This window comes from Rhinatrema bivittatum, chromosome 19 (assembly GCF_901001135.1).
Source record: "Rhinatrema bivittatum chromosome 19, aRhiBiv1.1, whole genome shotgun sequence".
Lineage (NCBI taxonomy): Eukaryota > Metazoa > Chordata > Amphibia > Gymnophiona > Rhinatrematidae > Rhinatrema > Rhinatrema bivittatum.
The window spans coordinates 23,893,614-23,912,613 of NC_042633.1; the positions used below are offsets into that span (position 1 = coordinate 23,893,614).

The 19,000-nt window shown below is 53.1% G+C and overlaps 3 protein-coding genes across 13 annotated transcripts in view; 1 reads left to right on the forward strand and 2 right to left on the reverse strand.

The window, feature by feature from the left end:
- Positions 1-7,549, reverse strand: part of ALDH16A1 (aldehyde dehydrogenase 16 family member A1) — a 31,216-nt gene extending 23,667 nt beyond the window's left edge. For 4 of the 5 annotated variants that reach the window (XM_029585429.1, XM_029585431.1, XM_029585430.1 and 1 more), the window contains exons 1-3: positions 7,393-7,549; positions 705-807; positions 351-501 (exon numbers count right to left, since the gene is read on the reverse strand). In XM_029585429.1, the coding sequence (XP_029441289.1) occupies positions 351-501; positions 705-807; positions 7,393-7,491 (353 nt within the window). In that variant the 5' untranslated portion in view covers positions 7,492-7,549. The remainder of the gene's footprint in view (positions 1-350; positions 502-704; positions 808-7,392) is intronic. The other variant, XM_029585428.1, reaches the window with a different exon arrangement.
- PIH1D1 (PIH1 domain containing 1) overlaps positions 1-18,124 on the forward strand; it is a 54,126-nt gene extending 36,002 nt beyond the window's left edge. The window contains exons 1-11 of one of the 7 annotated variants that reach the window (XM_029585435.1): positions 6,996-7,085; positions 8,573-8,658; positions 9,070-9,136; positions 9,480-9,665; positions 9,973-10,034; positions 10,352-10,433; positions 10,785-10,881; positions 11,173-11,220; positions 11,367-11,457; positions 11,559-11,702; positions 11,834-11,869. In XM_029585435.1, the coding sequence (XP_029441295.1) occupies position 7,085; positions 8,573-8,658; positions 9,070-9,136; positions 9,480-9,665; positions 9,973-10,034; positions 10,352-10,433; positions 10,785-10,881; positions 11,173-11,220; positions 11,367-11,457; positions 11,559-11,702; positions 11,834-11,869 (900 nt within the window). In that variant the 5' untranslated portion in view covers positions 6,996-7,084. Of the gene's footprint in view, positions 1-6,995; positions 7,086-7,212; positions 7,352-7,547; positions 7,687-8,282; positions 8,487-8,572; positions 8,659-9,069; positions 9,137-9,479; positions 9,666-9,972; positions 10,035-10,351; positions 10,434-10,784; positions 10,882-11,172; positions 11,221-11,366; positions 11,458-11,558; positions 11,703-11,833; positions 15,292-17,076 lie in introns of those variants that run through there. The other 6 variants (XM_029585441.1, XM_029585436.1, XM_029585437.1 and 3 more) reach the window with 6 other exon arrangements.
- On the reverse strand, positions 12,618-16,422 carry LOC115080592 (prolactin-2-like). The gene is made up of 3 exons (XM_029584848.1): positions 16,177-16,422; positions 13,052-13,642; positions 12,618-12,806 (listed from the first exon to the last, which is right to left on the reverse strand). Exons 1-3 carry the CDS (start codon positions 16,420-16,422, stop codon positions 12,618-12,620), a joined length of 1,026 nt encoding a protein of 341 aa, XP_029440708.1.
- Positions 18,125-19,000: the final 876 nt, after the last annotated feature.

The following is a 19,000-nucleotide window of genomic DNA, read 5'->3' on the forward strand; positions in this document are numbered from 1 at the left end:
TCACCTCACTCCTGTCCTGTCTGTCTCCTGAGATTGTTTTCCAGACGCTCAACCGAGGGAGGGAGCTACAGGAGGTCAAACTGGCCTGTTCCAGCCAGGCAGGCCAAGATCCACAAGCACGGTCGCATGTCCAGCACCTTCTAGAGATGGACAAAAACAAGCTGGCTGGCGCCTGAGCAGAGCTATACGAGGGTGACGGCAGCGAGCGGTCACTCTCCGGCTCCACCCGCTGGTTGGAGTGCACAACCCACTGGCGTGGACTGGTTTTGCCTGTCTGAAGAGAAAAAAGGGAGCATATTAACGGAAGGCTGCGCGGTCCGACTGGGATACTGCCACGTGCGGTTTCTCACCTGTATAGGTGCCTGGCCCGGACATGGCACGGCAGCTGGCTCCAGGACTCCAAGGCCTTCCTTGCCGCCTGCACCGCTATCTCCACATCTTCATCCTCCCCCTGAAGGGTAGTGGCCAGAGATTCACCTGTAGGAAGAAGGACCAGGAGAGCTGGAGCAAAACAAAAAAAAAAAAAAAAAAGCAAGAGTTCCCTCTCTACCCACCTACCACCCCCAAGTCTAGACAGAGTGAGATTTATGAGAATCCAGAGACAAAAAAAAAAAAATAAATAAAGATTCTGCACCTCCCTCGCCTCAAAACCTCTGCAAACGCAGCCAGCGAGGACGGCAGAAGCCCTGCACCTGGCAGATTACCTGTAGCAGGGTTCTTGGTGGTGTAGGTCCGTCTCCCCTCAGGCTTCAACCACCTGCCATCCACGAAGTGGCCCAGGCTGCGTCCATGGGCATCCAGCCATGCCTGCAGGGGGAGGCAGAACAGGTGCGGTGAGCAAACGGCGGCACGTCTAACTGCAAAACCCCCTTCGCTTTCTCAGGAACACCCCCCCCCCCTCCCCCCTTCTCTCGTTCCTGCTCACGCACCCGAGGTGCCTTGCTGTACGAGAGAAGGCCAGACGACGGTATCCAAGGAGAGCGTTTCAGACACGCACTCTGTGCCTGGAGTACCAAGAACTTCAACAGTGAAGCGTGGTGGATGGGGGGGGGGGAGGGCGAGGATGTGCTGTACAAAGAGACAGGATATGGCTCTCGCACATAACCACCGACAGCACGCCTTCTGTGACCCTGGCACGGGGCTGGTGGCGTGCGTTGCAGACGCATCCTATCCCGGCTCCAGGAGCATCATGTAGCGAGAGAACCATCTTGCCGCCATGTCCCGGGTTTAATTTTGATATTAAAACAAACAAACACAAATAAAACAACAAACATTATTTCAGCAGACACACAAATTAAGCAGCTTGCAACCTTTTGGCTTTTCTTAGCTACTCCCTGGGTTCTGCCACACTTCCTGTAGCAGGCTCTGAAAGCCCTAGTTAGCTGCCCGGCAGCCTTCTCTGCCCTAGCCTCGGCACTTCCTTCCTCTGGCCATAATCTTGACACACTTTCTCTCTCTCTCTCACCCACAACTGGCACATCTGCCTTTTGCAACTCTGATACATCCGCTAGCCAGATAAATGTGAAGCTTCCGGAGTTGGGCAAGCAGCACCGGTCCATTCTGGCTGTTTGTACTGTGGCTCTGCGCTGAAGTCAGTCCCATACGTCAGCCTGTAACTCCCTAGGCCCTATTGGTTGCATCAGGTCCGTATTGGGGCTGTGCCATGAACCGGTCTGTAAGTCCGCTTGTAATTACTTGGACAATGGTGCCTGTCTCGGAGGACTGCTCTGTATATTGTGGTTCGACCTTGGATCAGTCAATATGGTCAGTCTAAGTACCTGGGTGATGCTGGCTGTTTCAGGGACCAGTCTGTACTGTGGACTGGTCTATATTATTATTTTGCCTCTGTAATTTGGTAGTTGATGGTCCTGATCTCAGGGGACTGGTCTGTATTGTAGCTCTGGATCAATCCTACGTCAGTCTGTAAAAACCTGAGCGATGCTGGAGAGAGGCGAGTAGTAGAATGCCCCAGGGACATTAGTGATTTGCTACTCTTTAGTTGTCAATCCGGCCTACCACATCTTCCAGGTTCACAGTGATTTCGTTCAGCTCGTCTGACTCATCACCTCTGAAAACCATCTCCGGAACTGGTATCTCCCCAACATCCTCATTAGTAAACACGGAAGCAAAGAATTCATTTAGTTTTTCTGCAATGGCCTTATCTTCCCTAAGAGCCCCTTTAACCCCCTCGGTCATCTAAACAGTCCAACCAACTCCCTCACAGGTTTCTTGCCTCTATGGCCAACTTCATTTCAAATTCTCTCTTCGCCTGTCTTATCAATGTTTTACACTTAACTTGACAATGTTTATGCTTTTTCCTATTTTCTTCAGGTGGATCCTTCTTCCAATTTTTGAAGGATTTTTTTTGGCTAAAATAGCCTCTTTCACCTCACCTTTTAACCATGACGGTAATCATTTTGCCTTCCTTCCACCTTTCTTAATGTGTGGAATACATATGGACTGCGCCTCTAGGATTGTATTTTTAAACAAACAATGTCCAAGCCTGTTTTAACCTTTGCAGCTGCACCTTTCAGTTTTTTTCTATTTTCCTCATTTTATCAAAGTTTCCCTTTTGAAAGTTTAGTGTTAGAGCTGCAGATTTACTTATTGTCCCCCCTTCCAGTTATTAGTTTAAATCTGATCATGTCATGATCACTGTTGCCAAGTGGCCCCACCACAGTTACCTCTCTCACCAAATCTAAGAATTAAATCCATATATTTACAACATTTAGTAAATTAAGTTTTGCTTTACCAGATTGTGTGTAGAATGTTCTATGACAGAATATAAAACATACCCCCCATACAGCCACCACGCACAGTTTCCCTTTAAAAGGCAACACTCCTAACTGAGACTTGGACCAAAGGAGTCGGCTGGTTCTGGAAGAAGCTCTGATGAGGTCACAGAATGCATCTGCTCCATAGGTCACCATGGCCTCGGCCTACTTTGCCTCTGATGCAGACATCGCTTTTTCAGCCTGCAACTGCTGTACCCAGCACAGGCCAGCCCGAAGCATAAAGCTGCTGCAAACCGCAGCACGTATGCCTAGGGCAGACACCTCAAAAATCTTTTCGAGATGGTCTTCCAGCTTCCTGTCCTGCATATCCTTCAGCGCTGCAGAACTGGCCACTGGCCTGGTCTTAGTGACCGCAGACACTGAGGCAGCCACCTTTGGCACTCTCAACAGCTCAAGCCTGTCCTCCGGCAACGGATATAGCTTATTCATTGCTCTACCAACCTTCAAACTGGTCTCTGGAGTCTCCCACTCCCTGACCACTGACTTACGGAAAAGCTTTCACCGGACCTCTTAAGCCATCCATGACCGCCTCCACCTCTTCCTGATCTGATTCGTCTCATGGAACCTTTACCCCCATTTCCTTAAGGACCATAGGGGATCAGGGGCCACAGCTCTTCCCTGTGGAAAAGAGGAACCACCTTCAAATCGTCCCCCTCCGTTGCGGCTTTTCCCAGCCCCTCTTCCGGATCCTGTCCTTCCGGAGAAGGCTCCGCCTCAGGAGGGTCCTCTGCTGGAGGATCCCCGTCCTCTGAGTCCTCGTCCGCAGTGTCCGATTGTGTAGAACCTACCAAGGACTTGCCGAATTCTCGTCGCACAGTTAGCCTGCGAAACCCTGGACCTCTTCCCGGGCCCGTTGACCCCTCTTGCCTGCAAACACACCGTCCCGCAGCTTTCCTGGCCAGGTACGCTTTGGGCATCAAAAGGACAAAGCCTGATGAGAAGGCTGCAGGATCTTTGGAATCCTCCCCCTGACTGAGCTTCCCTCACGGGGCTCTGATCAGCCAGGGACAGCGGCAGAGAGAGATCCCCCTCAGCACCCCCCCCCCCCCCCGGGTTTCAGAAGCAGCCACGAGTAAAGACAAAACGGTCACCATTCCCACGCTAACCGGGAAGGGGCCCCGCTGCTGCACCTGCGAGCCCTCCAGGCTCTCGCTGCTTCCCCGACACTGTTGCCAATGATCCCAAACCGCCCTCTCCCCCAGGCAGCGGGAACAGAAGCCAGCATGGGACCAGCTGCGCGGGCATCACCGCACGCGGCGCACTTAGTGCCACGCGGCATTAATTCAGCCTGCCCGATCACATGCGCAGGCAGTCGCCCAGAGGAAAAAATGCTGCGAGAGCCCCTGCAAAGCTGCTGCTCCGATCTCCACCCCATGAGGACTGACACAAAAAAATTTTTTATTTTTTTTTTAAACTTTAAAATTACTTCCCTTTAAGATGAAGAAAGGCCGCAGGCTCTGCAAAGTCCTCCTGGGGGAGAGGGAACTGGCCCCTACAGCTGTCTCCCCCAGCGGCGAAAGGACCGAGCTATATAAGGGTCCCTGACCCCCTGCTCATCCACCTCAGCACCAGGAGGGATGGTTCCACCAGGACCTGCCAGCCTCCTGGGAGGAAATCTTCCAACAATCTCCTCTGTTTCTCTCTTTTTTTTTTTAAACTAATTTCCAGACTGCAGGTTATGCACATCTACCATCTGCTGGAGACAGAGAAATACTGAGGGGCTGCAGGTGGCGCACACCAGGTTAAATGTCAGTGTCAGCAAAACTTTCTCTGTCTCCATCTGCTGGAAGGGGAGGCAAATCCCAGGAGTCTGGACTGATCTGGGTACATCCAGGGAAAGCTGTTTAACACATTCCCAAGAGAGGCAATTAGCTTTACAGATTAGTTAAAACCCAAGCAGATTGTGAGGAATTACAGGAGGGACCGGGCATCTAAAAGACTAATGACATTTAATGGGGACAAGTGCAAAGTGATGCACTTGGGGAGAAATAATCCCAATTACAGGTACACAATGCTGGATTCCGTATTAGGAGTCACCACCCAGGAAAAGGACCTCCGGAGTTCTTGAAATCCTTCGCTCAGTTTGCGGCAGTGGATGAAAAAGCAAAAACGTGAGGAATTATTCAGAAAGGAATGAAGAATATCAGGCTCTCTCTGTACTGAGCCACGGTGCACCTAGAGTACCGCGTGCAGTTCCGGTCGCCCCCATCTCCAGAAATCCAGAGATGGACTAGAAAAGGTGCAGAGGAAGGTGACAAGGGGATGGAGCAACTTTCCTATGATGAGAGGCTACAGTCTGGGGCCCTTCAGCTTGGAAAAGACTGCGGAGAGGGGACCCGATAGAAGTGAATAAAAATCATGAGTGGGGGTGGAATGGATAAACAGAGAACGGTTATTTATCCTTTCAAATAGTACTGGAACGAGGGGACACTCCATGACACTAACAAGCTTATAAAGCTGGTATTTAGTGATTTAGCTGCTTTCTGGTGCAACATTTAGTTCGTTCTGGACAGGATCCAGCGTTTTCCTTTGCTCCCCAGACAATTGCTAAATGTGCTTACCTTTCTCAAATGATGATAATTTGGACAAGCGCATGATGTATTCATTCTTGCAACATAAGCAATTATGTCTCTCCTCATGACCAATTGTCCTGCTTCCCATAGGAAAGCTGGAGAGATAGGCTGTTTATTAAATTTGGGATCATTCTCCCAAGTTCCTATCTTATTTTTCTATCTTAAGATAGACACCAAATTCCTCATTATGGATCAGCCTCAGAGTGATGCCTTCACTAAAAGCTGTGCTGTTTCTCTCCGACCTCTACCAACACTGCAACTGGCGCTTGATCAGAAATGGTTATATTACCTATGCTTGTTGACTGCACCACTAAAACACGAGGAATCAGACACTGAGATATAATCCCATATGGAATAGAGATTATGTGGGATTGAACTGAAACTGAAATCATAATTACCATAATTTATCCTCATCAACAAGCCATTTATGTACATATGTTATATACTATAGTCTAATGTTCCATGTACTCCTGTTAGTTCTGTTACAACTTGTTATATTTATTACCATGTTATAATGTAAAATATTCTTATATCTATTTAATACCATGTTTTAATGTAAAATAGGGCTGTTATCACCCTATTCCTTTAGTTATCTGGAAACCGATGTGATATCTCGATCGAATGTCGGTATACAAAAGAAATAAATAAAATAAATAAATAAATCAAATTGCCCAGAGGCAGCACCTTCCAGACATCTAACAGACTCAACTCTAACACCACCAAATTCACTCCTCTAGAAGCATTCAGGAGGGCTTTGCTAGTTTACAATCAGGAATTAAATTAAAATGACCACCTAGTACCAGTTTGTAATCTGGAAATTCTCAGAATTTTGGCCACCACTTTAGAAAATAGTGTTTATAGATATGATTCTTTTGCCTCAATCATTCCTATGCTCATCTGCTGAGAAATCCCTGTAAGAACCAAACAGCACCCGAGCCAAACTGCTCACCATCCAGTGGTTCACATTTAACTGCCATCCACAATGGCATGCTTGCAACGGCCTTGAAAAGCTTCCACAGTTATTGATAAAGATCATAACCTTTGATCTTTCATATTCCAAAGTCCCATCAGCTCGAGTATTTTAGTCTTATCAGCCCAGTTCAAAATTCGGGACCGGGGCTCTGATGTTGTCCTCCGATCCTAGGAACCCACTCACACTTTATGGGATCCTCACCACGACGCTCAGGCCCCATGGCTTCCGAGGAGATCTCTTTCGATAAGCCTTTCCGGAATCCCAGGCTGGCAACAAGTGGCGTTTCCTACCACCGATGCTCTCGATCTCCGATTTGTGGTCTCCTTTGGAATTTGCACATCTGCGCGCACTTCCTGCACCGCGGCAGTCCTGGATGGACGCTTGTGACTCACTCACCCACCCATGGTGGATGCAGTTTCCTGAAGAGCTCGCCAAACACTTTTAATATCTGGGCATCAGATACCACCGCCGGGGAAGCCGGCACCCTTTGGCTCTCGGCTGTCTTAGGTTTTTCCCCCAGGTCGTTCTGGCTTGTCTGTGTGCTCAAAGCCCCCCTTGTTGTTTAGCAACACAATGGTCCATGTGACCAACTCGAAAGCCAAGGAGTGCTTGCTGTCTAAAGTGCACTGCAACTCCATCGGACTGACGTTCCGCAGGGTTTCCCTGGAGCTAGACTTTCCCGCGGTTGCTCGGGGCAGCCTCCATCAGCGGCAGTCCCCAGATTTATCACCGATTGCAAAAAAAGTTTCTTTGTCAACCAGCGCATAAGTAATTGGGTGGGGGGGGGGGGGCAGAGAAGATGCTTAGGGCCAGTAGTACAAGTGACTGGAGAGCAGGTTTGGACAGGTCCATTAGCAATCATTCGCCCGGCGGACGTGCTCGATTGCTTGCTTCTGGGACAGGGAATAAAGCTCCACCGAAGGATCTAGCGGGTATCTCCGGGAGAGCGGCTCTGGACACTGAGCCGGAATGACACTTTGCATGTTCTGATGCCTGCCTCAGGGGAGCGAGTACGTGATTACCTGGGGGGGCGGGGAGGGTCCCTCATTACCTGGGCGATGCCGGCTGCCTCGGGGGCCGGGCCGTACTCCATTGAGCTGAAGATGGTCCTGACCGAAGCCTCCCCTGCGATCCCGGAACAAGCAGCCATGAGGGCAGAGAGGGCTGAGGGGGCAGCTGCTCAGAGACGGGAGGGCGCTGTAAGACGTCAACATATGAACGCCGTGCGTGTGTGCGTGCCGTGCGTGCGTCCTGTGCGTGCGTGGTCGCTTAGAGCCTGGGAACAGGCGCTGTGCTGTAAATAAGCAACCGCTTCAGGGCGACTGGGAGTGCAAGAGACTCCGGGGTAAAGAAGGGACTGGGTCAGGGGTCTGGGAGTGGGGAGACTGCGGGGTGAAGTAGGGACTGGGTCTGGGAGTGGGGAGGCTGGAGTAAAGCAGGGACTGGGGAAACTCTGGAGTAAAACGGGCTAGATCACGGTGTCTAGGAGTGGGGAGACTGGAGTAAAGCAGGGATGGGTCAGGGGTCTGGGAGTGAAGAGTCTCCGGGGTGAAGTAGGGGCTGGGAGTGGGGAGACTGGAGTAATGCAGGGGCTAGATCAGGGTGTCTGGGAGTGGGGAGACTGGGGTAAAGCAGGGGCTGGGTCTGGGAGTGGGGAGACTGGAGTAATGCAGGGGCTAGATCAGGGTGTCTGGGAGTGGGGAGACTGGGGTAAAGCAGGGGCTGGGTCTGGGAGTGGGGAACTGGAGTAAAGCAGGGGCTAGATCAGGGTGTCTGGGAGTGGGGAGACTGGGGTAAAGCAGGGACTGGGTCAGGGGTCTGGGAGCGGGGAGACGGGTAAAGTAGGGGCTAGATCAGGGTGTCTGTGAGTGAAGAGATTCTGGGGTCAAGCAGGGACTGGGTCTGGGAGTGGGGAGACTGGGGTAATGCAGGGGCTAGATCAGGGGTTTGGGAGTAGGGAGACTCTGGAGTAAAACAGGGACTGGATCATGATTTCCTATAGCTGGAAGACCCTGGGATGAAGCCAAGACTGGATGCTGCTGACTGGGAGTAGGGAGTCTCTGGGTTAAAGCCATGATTGGATCCGGCTGACTCCGGGGTAAAGCACAACTGGATCAGGATGTTCAGGAGTGGAGAGAATTTGGGGTAAAGCTGGCTGACTGGGATCGGGGAGACTTTGGGTCCCGGTGAGCATCTGGAAAATGTTTTCTGTTACTCTCTTCCTCTTCCAGTGATGGCCTCCACCACAGACCAGTCCCTACTGTCCAGCGAGACAGCAGAGGATGAAGAAGCGCCTTACAGATCGCTCCTGCTGCAGGTGAGTTATTTTGCATCTTACCTGATCCATTCTGCCTCTTCTACAAAAATGGATTCCAGAGATAAAGTGAGGCCAAACCTGACCTGCATTGGCCTGGCAGGATTGATCTGGGTCACATAATCTCCCTGTTGGGATATTGGAGCTGGTTCTGCTCTAGATGTCTCCCCTGGGAGACTCTGGTACCATACAGTGGCAGCCTTGGATAAAAGCGAGGGGGCCGGGCCCTGCGGATTTCTCAGCCCTGGGCTGGCACTGCCACGCTACAGACCAGGCTCCAGCATATGATGGAACTTCCATGTAAAGTTTGTACAGTGCACTCCCAACTGCATAGATAGCATCAGCATAGCAGTGTTGTGATCTCAGCCTGTAAATAAGAGAATGGTGTTTCTTGTTTCCCCTCTTCCTTTACAGGCCACCCAGGAAATGCAGGGGGCAATAAGCAGGGAGCCCCAATCGAAACAGATCCGCCCGCAGCCAGGTAAGGAAGGAAGTGAGGCCCCTCTCCCCAGGGTGCTCCATTATCTGTGCCAGGGCTCCCATGGTGCTCGCTGTTCCTTGCCAGCGCTGCTCTGTGCATTGCATCAGATTCCCTTCTTCCCTCCAGCCCTATCCTCCTTGAGGCTCATGAAGTTGCAAGAGAGGTTGAGATCCTGAGCTGGGGAAAAGGGATGACAGAGAGCCCAACCCCGCTGGAAAGGATTTGAAGGAACCTGCCCGGAACCTATGGGTGCTGTGCGCAGTTTTTGGAGGGCAGGTTGTGTGTGGGTTTCTCTCTTCCTCCGTGATCCGCCCCACGTTGGGTTCATGCTTTCCTTTTCAAGGTTTCTGCCTGAAGACCCGGACCTCGCAGAATGACAAAGTCTTCGTTAATGTGTGCAAGTCCGAGCATATCCCAGCCCCTCCGGAGCTGTCGGAGCAGGGGCTAGTCAGCCTGCTGGAGTCAGAGGATCCCTCGGGCTATCGGGTCCCCATCAGCCTGGGCGAGCCCCACGCGGAGGTGGATAATAGTGAGTAGCAAAGAGCCCAGGGGGGGTGCTCATCGCTTCTCGTCCGCTGCTTTTTCACATGAGGACAGGCTAAGCCTGCAGAGTCTTGTCTGCCTTCAGTAGCTCTTATCCTCCCCCCCCCCCCCCCCCCCCCCCCCCCCGACTCGCTTTTCCTTGGTGGATAAGTGAGGTAGGAAATGATTACAGAATGGGAAAACTGTAGCTCCGGCAGAGCAGGCTCTTGTACCCCTACTCCGAGGTCTGCAGCTCTTGTGGCCAGGTGGGGCGTGGACCCGCTGCCTTAACATCCTCTTGTTGTGCTCCACAGGTGGGAATGGCTGCACGGCCTATGACATCGCTATTAACACATCTTTCTTCGAGAAGATCCAGGTAGGACCTTGACCTTTGGGGAAGACTGGGGAGAGGAACCACCCCCCCCCCCCCCCCCCCCCCCCATTTTTCCCTGCGAGCCGCTTCCGGTTTAAGGAACGGACGCTTTTGTGTCGTGAGTCAGTAACTCTGGGACGACGCTCGCTCGCTGGGCAGACCAGTTCTGTAATCCTGTTCCGTCCGCAGGTGCTCCCCCCAGAAAGGGCAGCTTTCTGCACTTACGTTTATGGCCATGAGCCAGCTCGGGATCCTCATTGCCTCTTAACCTACTGCCTTGCAGGCATGGTCCCTGTAATGCCCTGTCTCTCTTTCCCCAGGCAAACCCACTGTTCATGGAGTTCCTGGTCACCGTGGCCCTGGAGGGACTGGAGAATAAATATGGCCTGGAGTTGTCCCGAGGTGAGAGGGGGTGGGGGAGGGAGGGGGCAGTAGTAAAGAACTATAGGATGGATGGGGGTAACATTTCTGCACGGAGCAGCAGTTCCTACCCTAAACAACTTGCTGGGCAGACTGGTTGGACCGTTTGGGTCTTTTATCTGCCCTCATGTGCTATGTGACTATGGCTGGAAAGAACCCCCCCCCCCCCCCCCCTTTTCCCTTCTCCTACTCGTGCTGTGTCCTTGAGACCAGCACTTAACCTCCCTGCCTGCTCTTGAAGAGTGGGACACTGCAGCCAGGTCAGCAGTGCCCTCCTCGCCTCCCTCTGCCGGGACGGGCCCTGTGATTCTAACACCTCCATCCCGTCCGCAGAGTGGCGCGTGCTGAAGAACCGCAAGTTCATGGGATTGGTGATGGACCAGAACATCCGAACGAAATCTCAGCCCATCATTCAAGAAATCGACAAAAGGTGAGCAGCTGCCAGGTGAGGGGTGACAGCAAAGCTCGGGCTGTGTCCTTCCCCTGAACCAGCAGCTTTCTGGGAGCACATCCTGCACTTTGCTGCCCATTCTCCCTGGGCAGTAACTGGTAAGCCCCCTTGAGCTGGGAGGCCTAGGGCTGAGGATTACAGGGTGGCTCTTATCAGTGGGTAACTGGCTTCTCTGAGACTGCCCTGCCCGTGCTCTGGTTCTGAGGTGACACGGCACAGAGTCAGCATTGTTCAGCCTTAAGATGGACATGTTTTTTTGTTTTGTTGCAGTGAGGCACCAAAGCTGAGCAGCGAGACACGGCTGTCTGAGCCGCAGAGGTAGGGAATCAGCCTGGGTCCAGCCCGAAGGCCCTTGTAGCAGAGGGCCGGGATTCAGGGGGTGCTCCTGGGCGCCTTAATCTTCTCTCTGCGTCCTTGAATGACAAACTAACCCTTGTGCGTCTCCTCTGCTGGTTGGCCCACAGCTCTCCCGAGGTCCCTGTGTCCAGAATCCTGGCCGAACCTGCTGACGGCCACCCCAGATTCCTGGTGGCAGAAATTGCTCTGCCCAAAGTGGTGAGTGGGGGCGGGGAGGGGGGCTGAGGTCATTCCTCTCGTCTCTTTGGAGTCTGGGGGCCCCCATGGCAAACCGCTCTTCTCTGTCCTTTTCCTTCCAGCCCTCGGCAAGGTCCCTGGTCCTGGACCTGGGGGAGGACCGCATTGTGCTGTGGGCTCGGCCCAGCCTCTATCACTTGGATATCTTCCTGCCTTACAACGTTATCCAGGAGGAGTGCGGAGCCCAGTTTCAGAGGAACAGAAAGGTACCCGGGGGAAGGCGGGAGGAGAAAGCACGTCTTGCTCCCTGCTTGGGGGAAAACACATCCATAAATAGGGTGGGGATGATAGGAAGGAAGGGGGCCAGCTTTCTGTCTGATGCCATCCTGCCTTATAGGTGCTGACCCTCACCATGCCTGTACGGCCGCTGTAGCAGAGAGAGAGAGCGGGGCGTACCCAACCCCCCCCCCCCCCCCCCCCCAACACCGCAGCTGCTCGCTGGGATCCTGGAGTGGGATGCGGCCGTCCGTCCGGCTCTTAGTGCGTGCCTGGGGCTGGCCACCCCACCCCCACCCCCACCGCAGGATGCAAGGCTGAACTTCACCATCTTAGCGCAAGCTTGAAGAAAGAGCAGGCCTACGACCGTGGACAGCGTTTTGGTTCTTCTCTTTTTATTTTGGTTTCTGGCACCCTGGCGTGCCGTCACTTTGGAATGCAACTTACAATGAACTGCACGAATGAAAGAAGCTGAGAGAGAAAACAAAACAAACCATGCTCCCATCTTTGTCTGCGTTTGCCCTTTCTAGCAGAGAAAGCCTAGCGGGGGTCACTCTGCTGAAGGGGCTGAGTGCTGAGAGAGGGAGGTGGATTGAGAGAGAGAGAGAGGGAAATGCACACAGTGCAGGACATAACCGGACCCCCTGTAACGGCCTTAGAGAGAGGGAAATCTGCAGGGAATACACATAGGAGGGCCTGGGGGCCCCCGGAACATCCGTAGAGAGGGTGGGGGAGGGGCCTGAGAGATACAGAAAGAGGATACACAGGAGGGAGCCCCCGGAACATCCTTAGAGAGGGCGGGGGGCCGGGCAGGTACAGGAAAGGTGCTGATTTAAGCTTCTCTGTTTAGGTGGAAATGTTTGCTGCAGGCAGCCCCGCAGGGAGGGGGTGATCAGGATGGGCCCCTAGCAGCCGCCACCGTTCACCATGCGGCACTTGAGTAGTTTCAGGTAGTTGTCGATCTTGTGGGAGTCCCTGCGGAAGCAGTGCAGCAGGTGATAGAAGGTGAAGAGGCGAGCGTCGTCGTCGGCTGCCGGCGAGTCCTGGGGTCCACTCCACTGCGGGAAGAACTCGTTCCCTGGGTCGCCCTGGATCTGACATGGGGGGGGGGCAACAAAACACAGTCCTTGCGTGATTCGCCCTTCTCCCCCCCACTAGCCCAGGGTTCTGCTAGGTCCTGTCCCAAACTGTGTGCTCTGCTCTCTAGGGCACCCTGCCCATGCCGGGGGGGGGGGGGGGGGGTGTCCCAGCCGCTGCTTCTGGAGAGGAGCAGCTGGGCCAGTGCCCAGGCCACCTGTGACATTTGGTATCTTCCTCACCACTTGCCCTCCCCCCCCACCTCTATAGGACCTGCATGCACATCCCCCCCTTGGGGAAGGGAGGGGGACGGGACAAGTGGGTTTTCGCCGAGATGCCTTACCCGCCTGGCAATCTTCTCCATCCCTTCCAGGAGGCTCTTGGCCTGCTCCTCGACCTCCATGGCTTTCCACAGGATGGTATCCGGCGCCTCCCCAATGCTCTGGGCCTCCGAGGTCAGGTGCAGAAGAGGGTCCCGCCAGGAGCGCAGCAGCCGCAGGGCCAGGGTCAGCAGGTCTCCATGCTGGGAGGGGGGAGCAAGAGGCAGTTTGTAAACACAGGAGGGCACGGCTCTTGCCCAGCTGACTTGCCTGCTGCTCTCCTCGTTCGGCTCCCGCTGCCTGCCTTTCCTCTCCGCTGCCTCCCACCTGTCTTCCCTCCCTCCCTCTCGTGGACTCACGTGAATGTGCAGAGCCTGCTCCTTGTCCTCTGGGGTGCTCAGGGAGGCCGTGTGGCAGGCGTTGATGGCTTTGGTGATGAACTGGTGCCCTCGGTTGTAGCGCTCGTCCTGGAAGGGAAGCAACCCAAAAAAAAAAAATCTTGCTCTAGGCAACTGCACTCGCCTGGCTCCATCCTGGTGAAGAACGGAGGCAGCGCAGCCTTCCCCCAACCTCTGCCTACTGCAGCCCCCACAGACCTTAGCGCAGCTCTGGCTTCCCCAGTACTGAAGGGGCTTTGGACGTTAGTGAATGTAGCCCTGTCCGAAGGAAGGGGGGGGGGTCCCACGACACTCAGATCAGCAGTGCTTCTCATCTGGATCCTCGGACTTGCAGTAATTACAGGCCAGCGGAAGGTGATTGGAACAGATGACAACGGGAAGTTAGCTGCATCCCCAGCAGGATTTAGGAGAGGGTGCAGCACCGACGTGGTTGGGAACAGTGCCGCAGTACTTAGCTAGAGGCCTCTCAGTTCTGCTTATCTCTTTGGATCTGTCTGGCTCGTTGGATGTTGGGGGCTCATGCGAGGTTATTGCCTGGTGGGGAACTAGGGATGAAAGGTAAAGGTTTTAAAGTGGCTGACTTTTTTTTTTTTTTAACCGACAGAAAGCAGAGGGTGTATTTTCAAGGGGAATGTTCTTCGCTCCAGAAAGTGGAGTGTGCGGTCCCTCGGGGAGGGGGGGGGGGGGGGGTCCTCTCTGTCCCCGCTGCTTTTCAATATCTGTCTGTCTCTGCTGGGATGACTGCTTCGCTCATTTTTGAAATTTTTTTTTACACACAGACGACATACAGACTTTAGTAAGTGTGGGGGTCCGATCCGCCGAGAATTTCAAAAATGTGGGAGGATTGTTATTTCTGCAGTGCGTGATCGGTTGGACCGGAATGGCTTAGTTTGAAATTCTAAAAAAAAAAAACAAAAAAACTGAAAGCTTTTACAAATTGGAGGCGACCTATCACCTGACTATCGCTGGCATGAAGCGCCCAGCGAAAGGTGAAATAAAAGCATTGGGTGCAGTGCTTGGTGAGGACTGGCGTTTGGAGAGACCCGATTTCGAGGGTGGTGCGGATGGCGTTTATACGCCTGAGAATGGTCCAGCAACTGAGGCCCTTTCTTAAGGGGACAGGTACGGAAATCCAGTAGTAATGAGCACCGTAGGTTACTGCAGTGGGATCTAGTGGGGGACTCAATGGATCACTAATGAGGCGTTCACAAATCATGGCAGCTAGGGTGACCACAGGGCTCTTCAAGACGTGACGCTGCAGCCCCTTTATTGGGAAAAGTTGCATTGGCTTCTAATAAGGGCTAGGTGTACATTTGAAAGCGTTGGGCTTAGCTTTCCAAATAACGAAGGGTTAAGATCCACCGCACTTAGCGTGAGCGAGCGACTTGGCGAACAGCGAGTAAGCCCCCACAGATCACAGCAGCACTGTCGGGTGCAGTTAAGGCCCTTTCGCCCATGCCAAGGTTTGTACGAGGGCGTTCTCTAAGGTCCTCCCCAAGCGCTGGAATGAGCTGCCTTATCACTTAGGGGGAGAAGAGGATCTGTTTACAAATGCGTAAGAAATGAAAGACATGGGCTAATGACTAAAGGTGACAACCAAAGAAGGATCTTTAGAGATGGGATCAAAACAAAATACAGACTAGCTCAGCCTGTGTGTAGTACAGATATTGGATGTTTTATTGATTGTTGTATTTAACTGTTTTACAGTGCCTTGGATGATTTGTTTAAAGCAGACAGGCGCTTTATAAATAACGTATAAATAAATAAATGATCCCCGGAGCTTGTCCCAGGCCTTTCTGAATTCCCTCACCGATTGTGTCCCCACCACCTCCTCCTTGCCTCTCCTCTTTATCTGGCGGGAGTAAAAAGAACGCACACGCGCCCATAAACGTGGGTATCGGCACGTAAACAAATTGGAGAAAATTCTTTTTCACTCGGTGCACAGTTAAGCTCTGGAATTCATTGCCAGAGGATGTGGTTACGGCAGTTAGTGTAACGGTTTAAAAAAGGTTTGGATGGGGTTCTTATGACTCGAACCCACCCTGAGCTGAAAGTGCCCCTCTTACAGTGGTAGATATATAGAGTGTCTCTCTCTCTCTCTCTCCCCCTCCCCTCCCCTCGCTATTTCAGCAATCTTGAAGACCCCTCTGGCCACCCACTTCACCCTGAACCCTCACGCTGTGCTGAAATCCCTAAAACTTGAGATCTCCAGACTTGCTGCTCAGCAGGACTAACAGTAAAAGGTACGTCGGCTACCACGCCGACGTACACCGTGGTCAGCTTTTCTAAAATTCGGAGTTCTGCGTGCAAGTCTCGGGCCCCGCCCCTTTTCTACCCCCTCCTTCTTGACACGCACACGGATATGTACACGTGCACTTCACGGCTTCTTAAAATTCAATTTGCTCACGGGCGGCCCACATCTGCGTGTATGGGGCCGTTTTTTGCGAGCAACGCTTTTTACAGTCTGCGTTAGAGGTGAGGAAATGGTTTCTGCCAGACGAGGTAGGAAGGGGTTTCACCTTGCAGGAGCGCCAAACAGCTGTCTAGGAATCCCCAGGTAAGTGAAACGAATGCAACCGATGGACAAGACACCTCCCTTCCCCGGGATGCTCCCCGCCGTAACCCCTGGATCCGTGCGGGATGTAAATCTTTTAAAGGAAGCAACTTACAAAGTCCTTGAACATCTCCGTGGAGAGGGAGTGGATATAGTGTGAGAGCGTGACTGCCCGGTCAAAGAGGTCTCCCAGCAGGATCGGGCAGCCGTGGCCGCTGCCGCCGTTGGCACAGATGGGCGAGGAGGCCACGCCCGTCCTGGCCCCGAAGCGGTGGGAAAGCAGCAAGAGCGTCAGCAGCGTGCCTGGGGAAGAGGACAGAAAGTCAGGGAGCGGGCACAACAGCACGAGCGCCCCCTTCATCCCCCCCCCCCCTGCTCTTGACGCACAAATGTCTTACTTGTTTAACCATGCAACACACACATGCCTGTGGAACAGCTTTGGAGTTTGTATGCTGGGCTCGAGCCCAGCAGATCGGGATTAGTCAAGAAGCCCGGGCCATAGCAGGGTGGAAAATCCTGTGGTTTATTGGCTGTTCTTGAAGCAGAATTGCTCTAACCAAGCTAGCATTCGGGAAAGCGACCGTCAAGCACAGGTCCTCATCCCATGCCAGAATGTGCCACCCCCCGCTGTATGAGAGACATTTCATGCCTACAAGGTCCCTGCTACCCTCCCTCCCTCCCGCTCTCCACCCAGCAAGCCAGGGTTCCATGTACTGGAGACAGAGCAACCTGCTGGAAAGCAAAGGTGGGGTGAGGGGTGGGATTTGGGGTTCTGGCTTGTTTGGGGGGGGGGGGGTCTGTCTGATCGAGTCGCTAGGCAGCATGGCGTGTTTGAGCTGTGTCGCTAGGTGACCCTGAGCAAAGTGGCAAGGCTTGGAGGGTAAACTAAGGAGAAGGAGCTTCAGAGCCATGCAGGGTATTTCATCCAGCTTTAGGTGTGCGCTGTTTTTTTTGGGGGGGGGGGTTTCCTCGAATCATGCTGTTATTTATTTTGATGGTTCCTGTATCTTTCTAGTTCAGCAAGGTTGTTAGAGGGCCATAGGCGACAGATCGCTGCTCCCACCTGGCAGCCCATTGGCGAGCAACGTTGAAACGGAAACCCTGCACGATCGCCTACTGAGCTGAGCTGCGCCCTCATTCTTGTCCCATGAGGGTTGGCACCCACCGCTCGACCTTCTCCCTACCCAAGGACAAATGGCTGCCCCATGAAAGGGGAGGCATTACCCCCCTACCTGTAAAGGACCGTCCCTTGGCAGCAAGCATGACTGGTTCTGACATCCTCCACAACAGCTGCGATGCGCTCAAGGTCGTCTCAGTCTCTTGTTCTCGACCCCCTTCCATGCGTTGTGGGTCCGAGCTTTATAGCCCCAGGGCACCCACTGGGCCCCTTTGGTGACATCAAGGCCGATAATCAGAAACATCAACTCTCCATTCCCTGCTGTTTCATATTCAGGAGGACATCTATAGGTTCAGCGCCTTTCTGCTACATCTGTGCATTTATTGAAGAGACTAATTAGAGAAACTTAATTTGTGTCTTAAAGCCTCTGAATTAAATAGGGGCCCTTTTTGCTGTGTTATGGTTTGATGCCGCCTTTCTCCCACTCTCACGGAAAGGGCCTCGAGGATGTACTGACTGGCACCATGCACACACACACACATACACACAAGCGTCCAAACCTGTATCCCCTGCCGACCGATCCTGGACCCAGTGCAGCCAGAAGGTTTGGCTCGGCTCCGTCCTGCTCCGGCAACCTCACCGCACCCCCCTATCAGCTGCACGGGGCAGAGCGTGCCTTCCCCACCAAAGCTGGAGGTTGCGGCAGCCTCCTGCGCCTCCGTTAACTTGCCACTCATTTTCCCACACCCTCCTCCCATGCAGCTTGGCTCTAACGATGCCCTAGCTGCTGTTTCCGCCCGTGGCTCTCTGAGCGGCAGCAGGGGTGCCTTGCTCATGCCCTGTTTGGGTCTCTGTTGGGTCCTTCCCCCTAAGGCAGTAGTGATGCAAAATACTTTGCAGCCTGTGATCGCTTTTAAAGGCCCAAACTAAGGTTCAGCCAAACAGGTGTGTTGCAGAAGGGCTTTTGAGACCCGACAGTCCCCTTCTTTGTAGTGGATCTCTGTGTAATTCTTAGGCTGACTGAAGCAAAAGTGTTAGTCATTGAAGACCCCTGGGCTCCATGTATCATTCTGACCAGGTCAGGATGGCGTACAGCTCCCCTAGGGAGAAGGGTGTTCTGTATCCAACCTGGGCTGGAAGTTGGCTCTGTCACAGGATTCACTCTTGTAAAAAGAGCTCTGAGAATGTTAAAAAGTCCTCAGCCCAGTTCACAGTGGCATCTACACAGCATTTTACCCCCCTAAGGCCATGCGTGGACACTGGGTCAGAGAGGAGAGTGTCCCACCTCGCACCATTTATTTGAAATATCTCTTTCCTGCCCTTCCTACAGTCAGGGCGGGGTACGAAACAACAACCAGAACAATACAATTAAAACGAAACAGAGTTAAACCAAGCCAACAGGAGCTGCAGCAGAAGTGCTGGAGGACTCGGCTATCGAGATGTCCCAGATACGTTCATGAGGAATGTGCCTTTTGAAATAAGTATGTTTCGAGAGCCCTTCTAAAGCACTTTGTCCCAGGCTGGGACATTGGTTCAGTTCTGGCTCAGATGAAAGTGTGTTCCCTACCCCCGAGGCTGGGACACTGTCAGTACTTTGTAAGAGGGAAGAGTAGCCCCCTACCACCACGCTGGGACACCAGGAAGAGGGTTATGTAAGAGGGGTGGTTATTGCATATAATATACATGAAAGATAAAGCTCTCATCTACGCCTCAGGTCCATTTACCTGGCAGGAAGGGGCTGCCTTGACTCATGAAACGCTGAGATTCCCATGAATTTTAATAGCATTTTAATGACTTTGCTGATGAGCGTGTGGGAAACCTG

Bases quoted from the DNA above. Each gene is read 5' to 3' on its own strand.
- LOC115080592 (XM_029584848.1), bottom strand. From the start codon at position 16,422: ATGAAGGGGGCGCTCGTGCTGTTGTGCCCGCTCCCTGACTTTCTGTCC. The intron at 13,643-16,176 runs GTAAGTTGCTTC...GTTCTTCACCAG, and splicing joins CGGAGATGTTCAAGGACTTT to GATGGAGCCAGGCGAGTGCA. The intron at 12,807-13,051 runs GTGGGGGGGGAG...CCCCCATGTCAG, and splicing joins TGCATGCAGGTCCTATAGAG to ATCCAGGGCGACCCAGGGAA.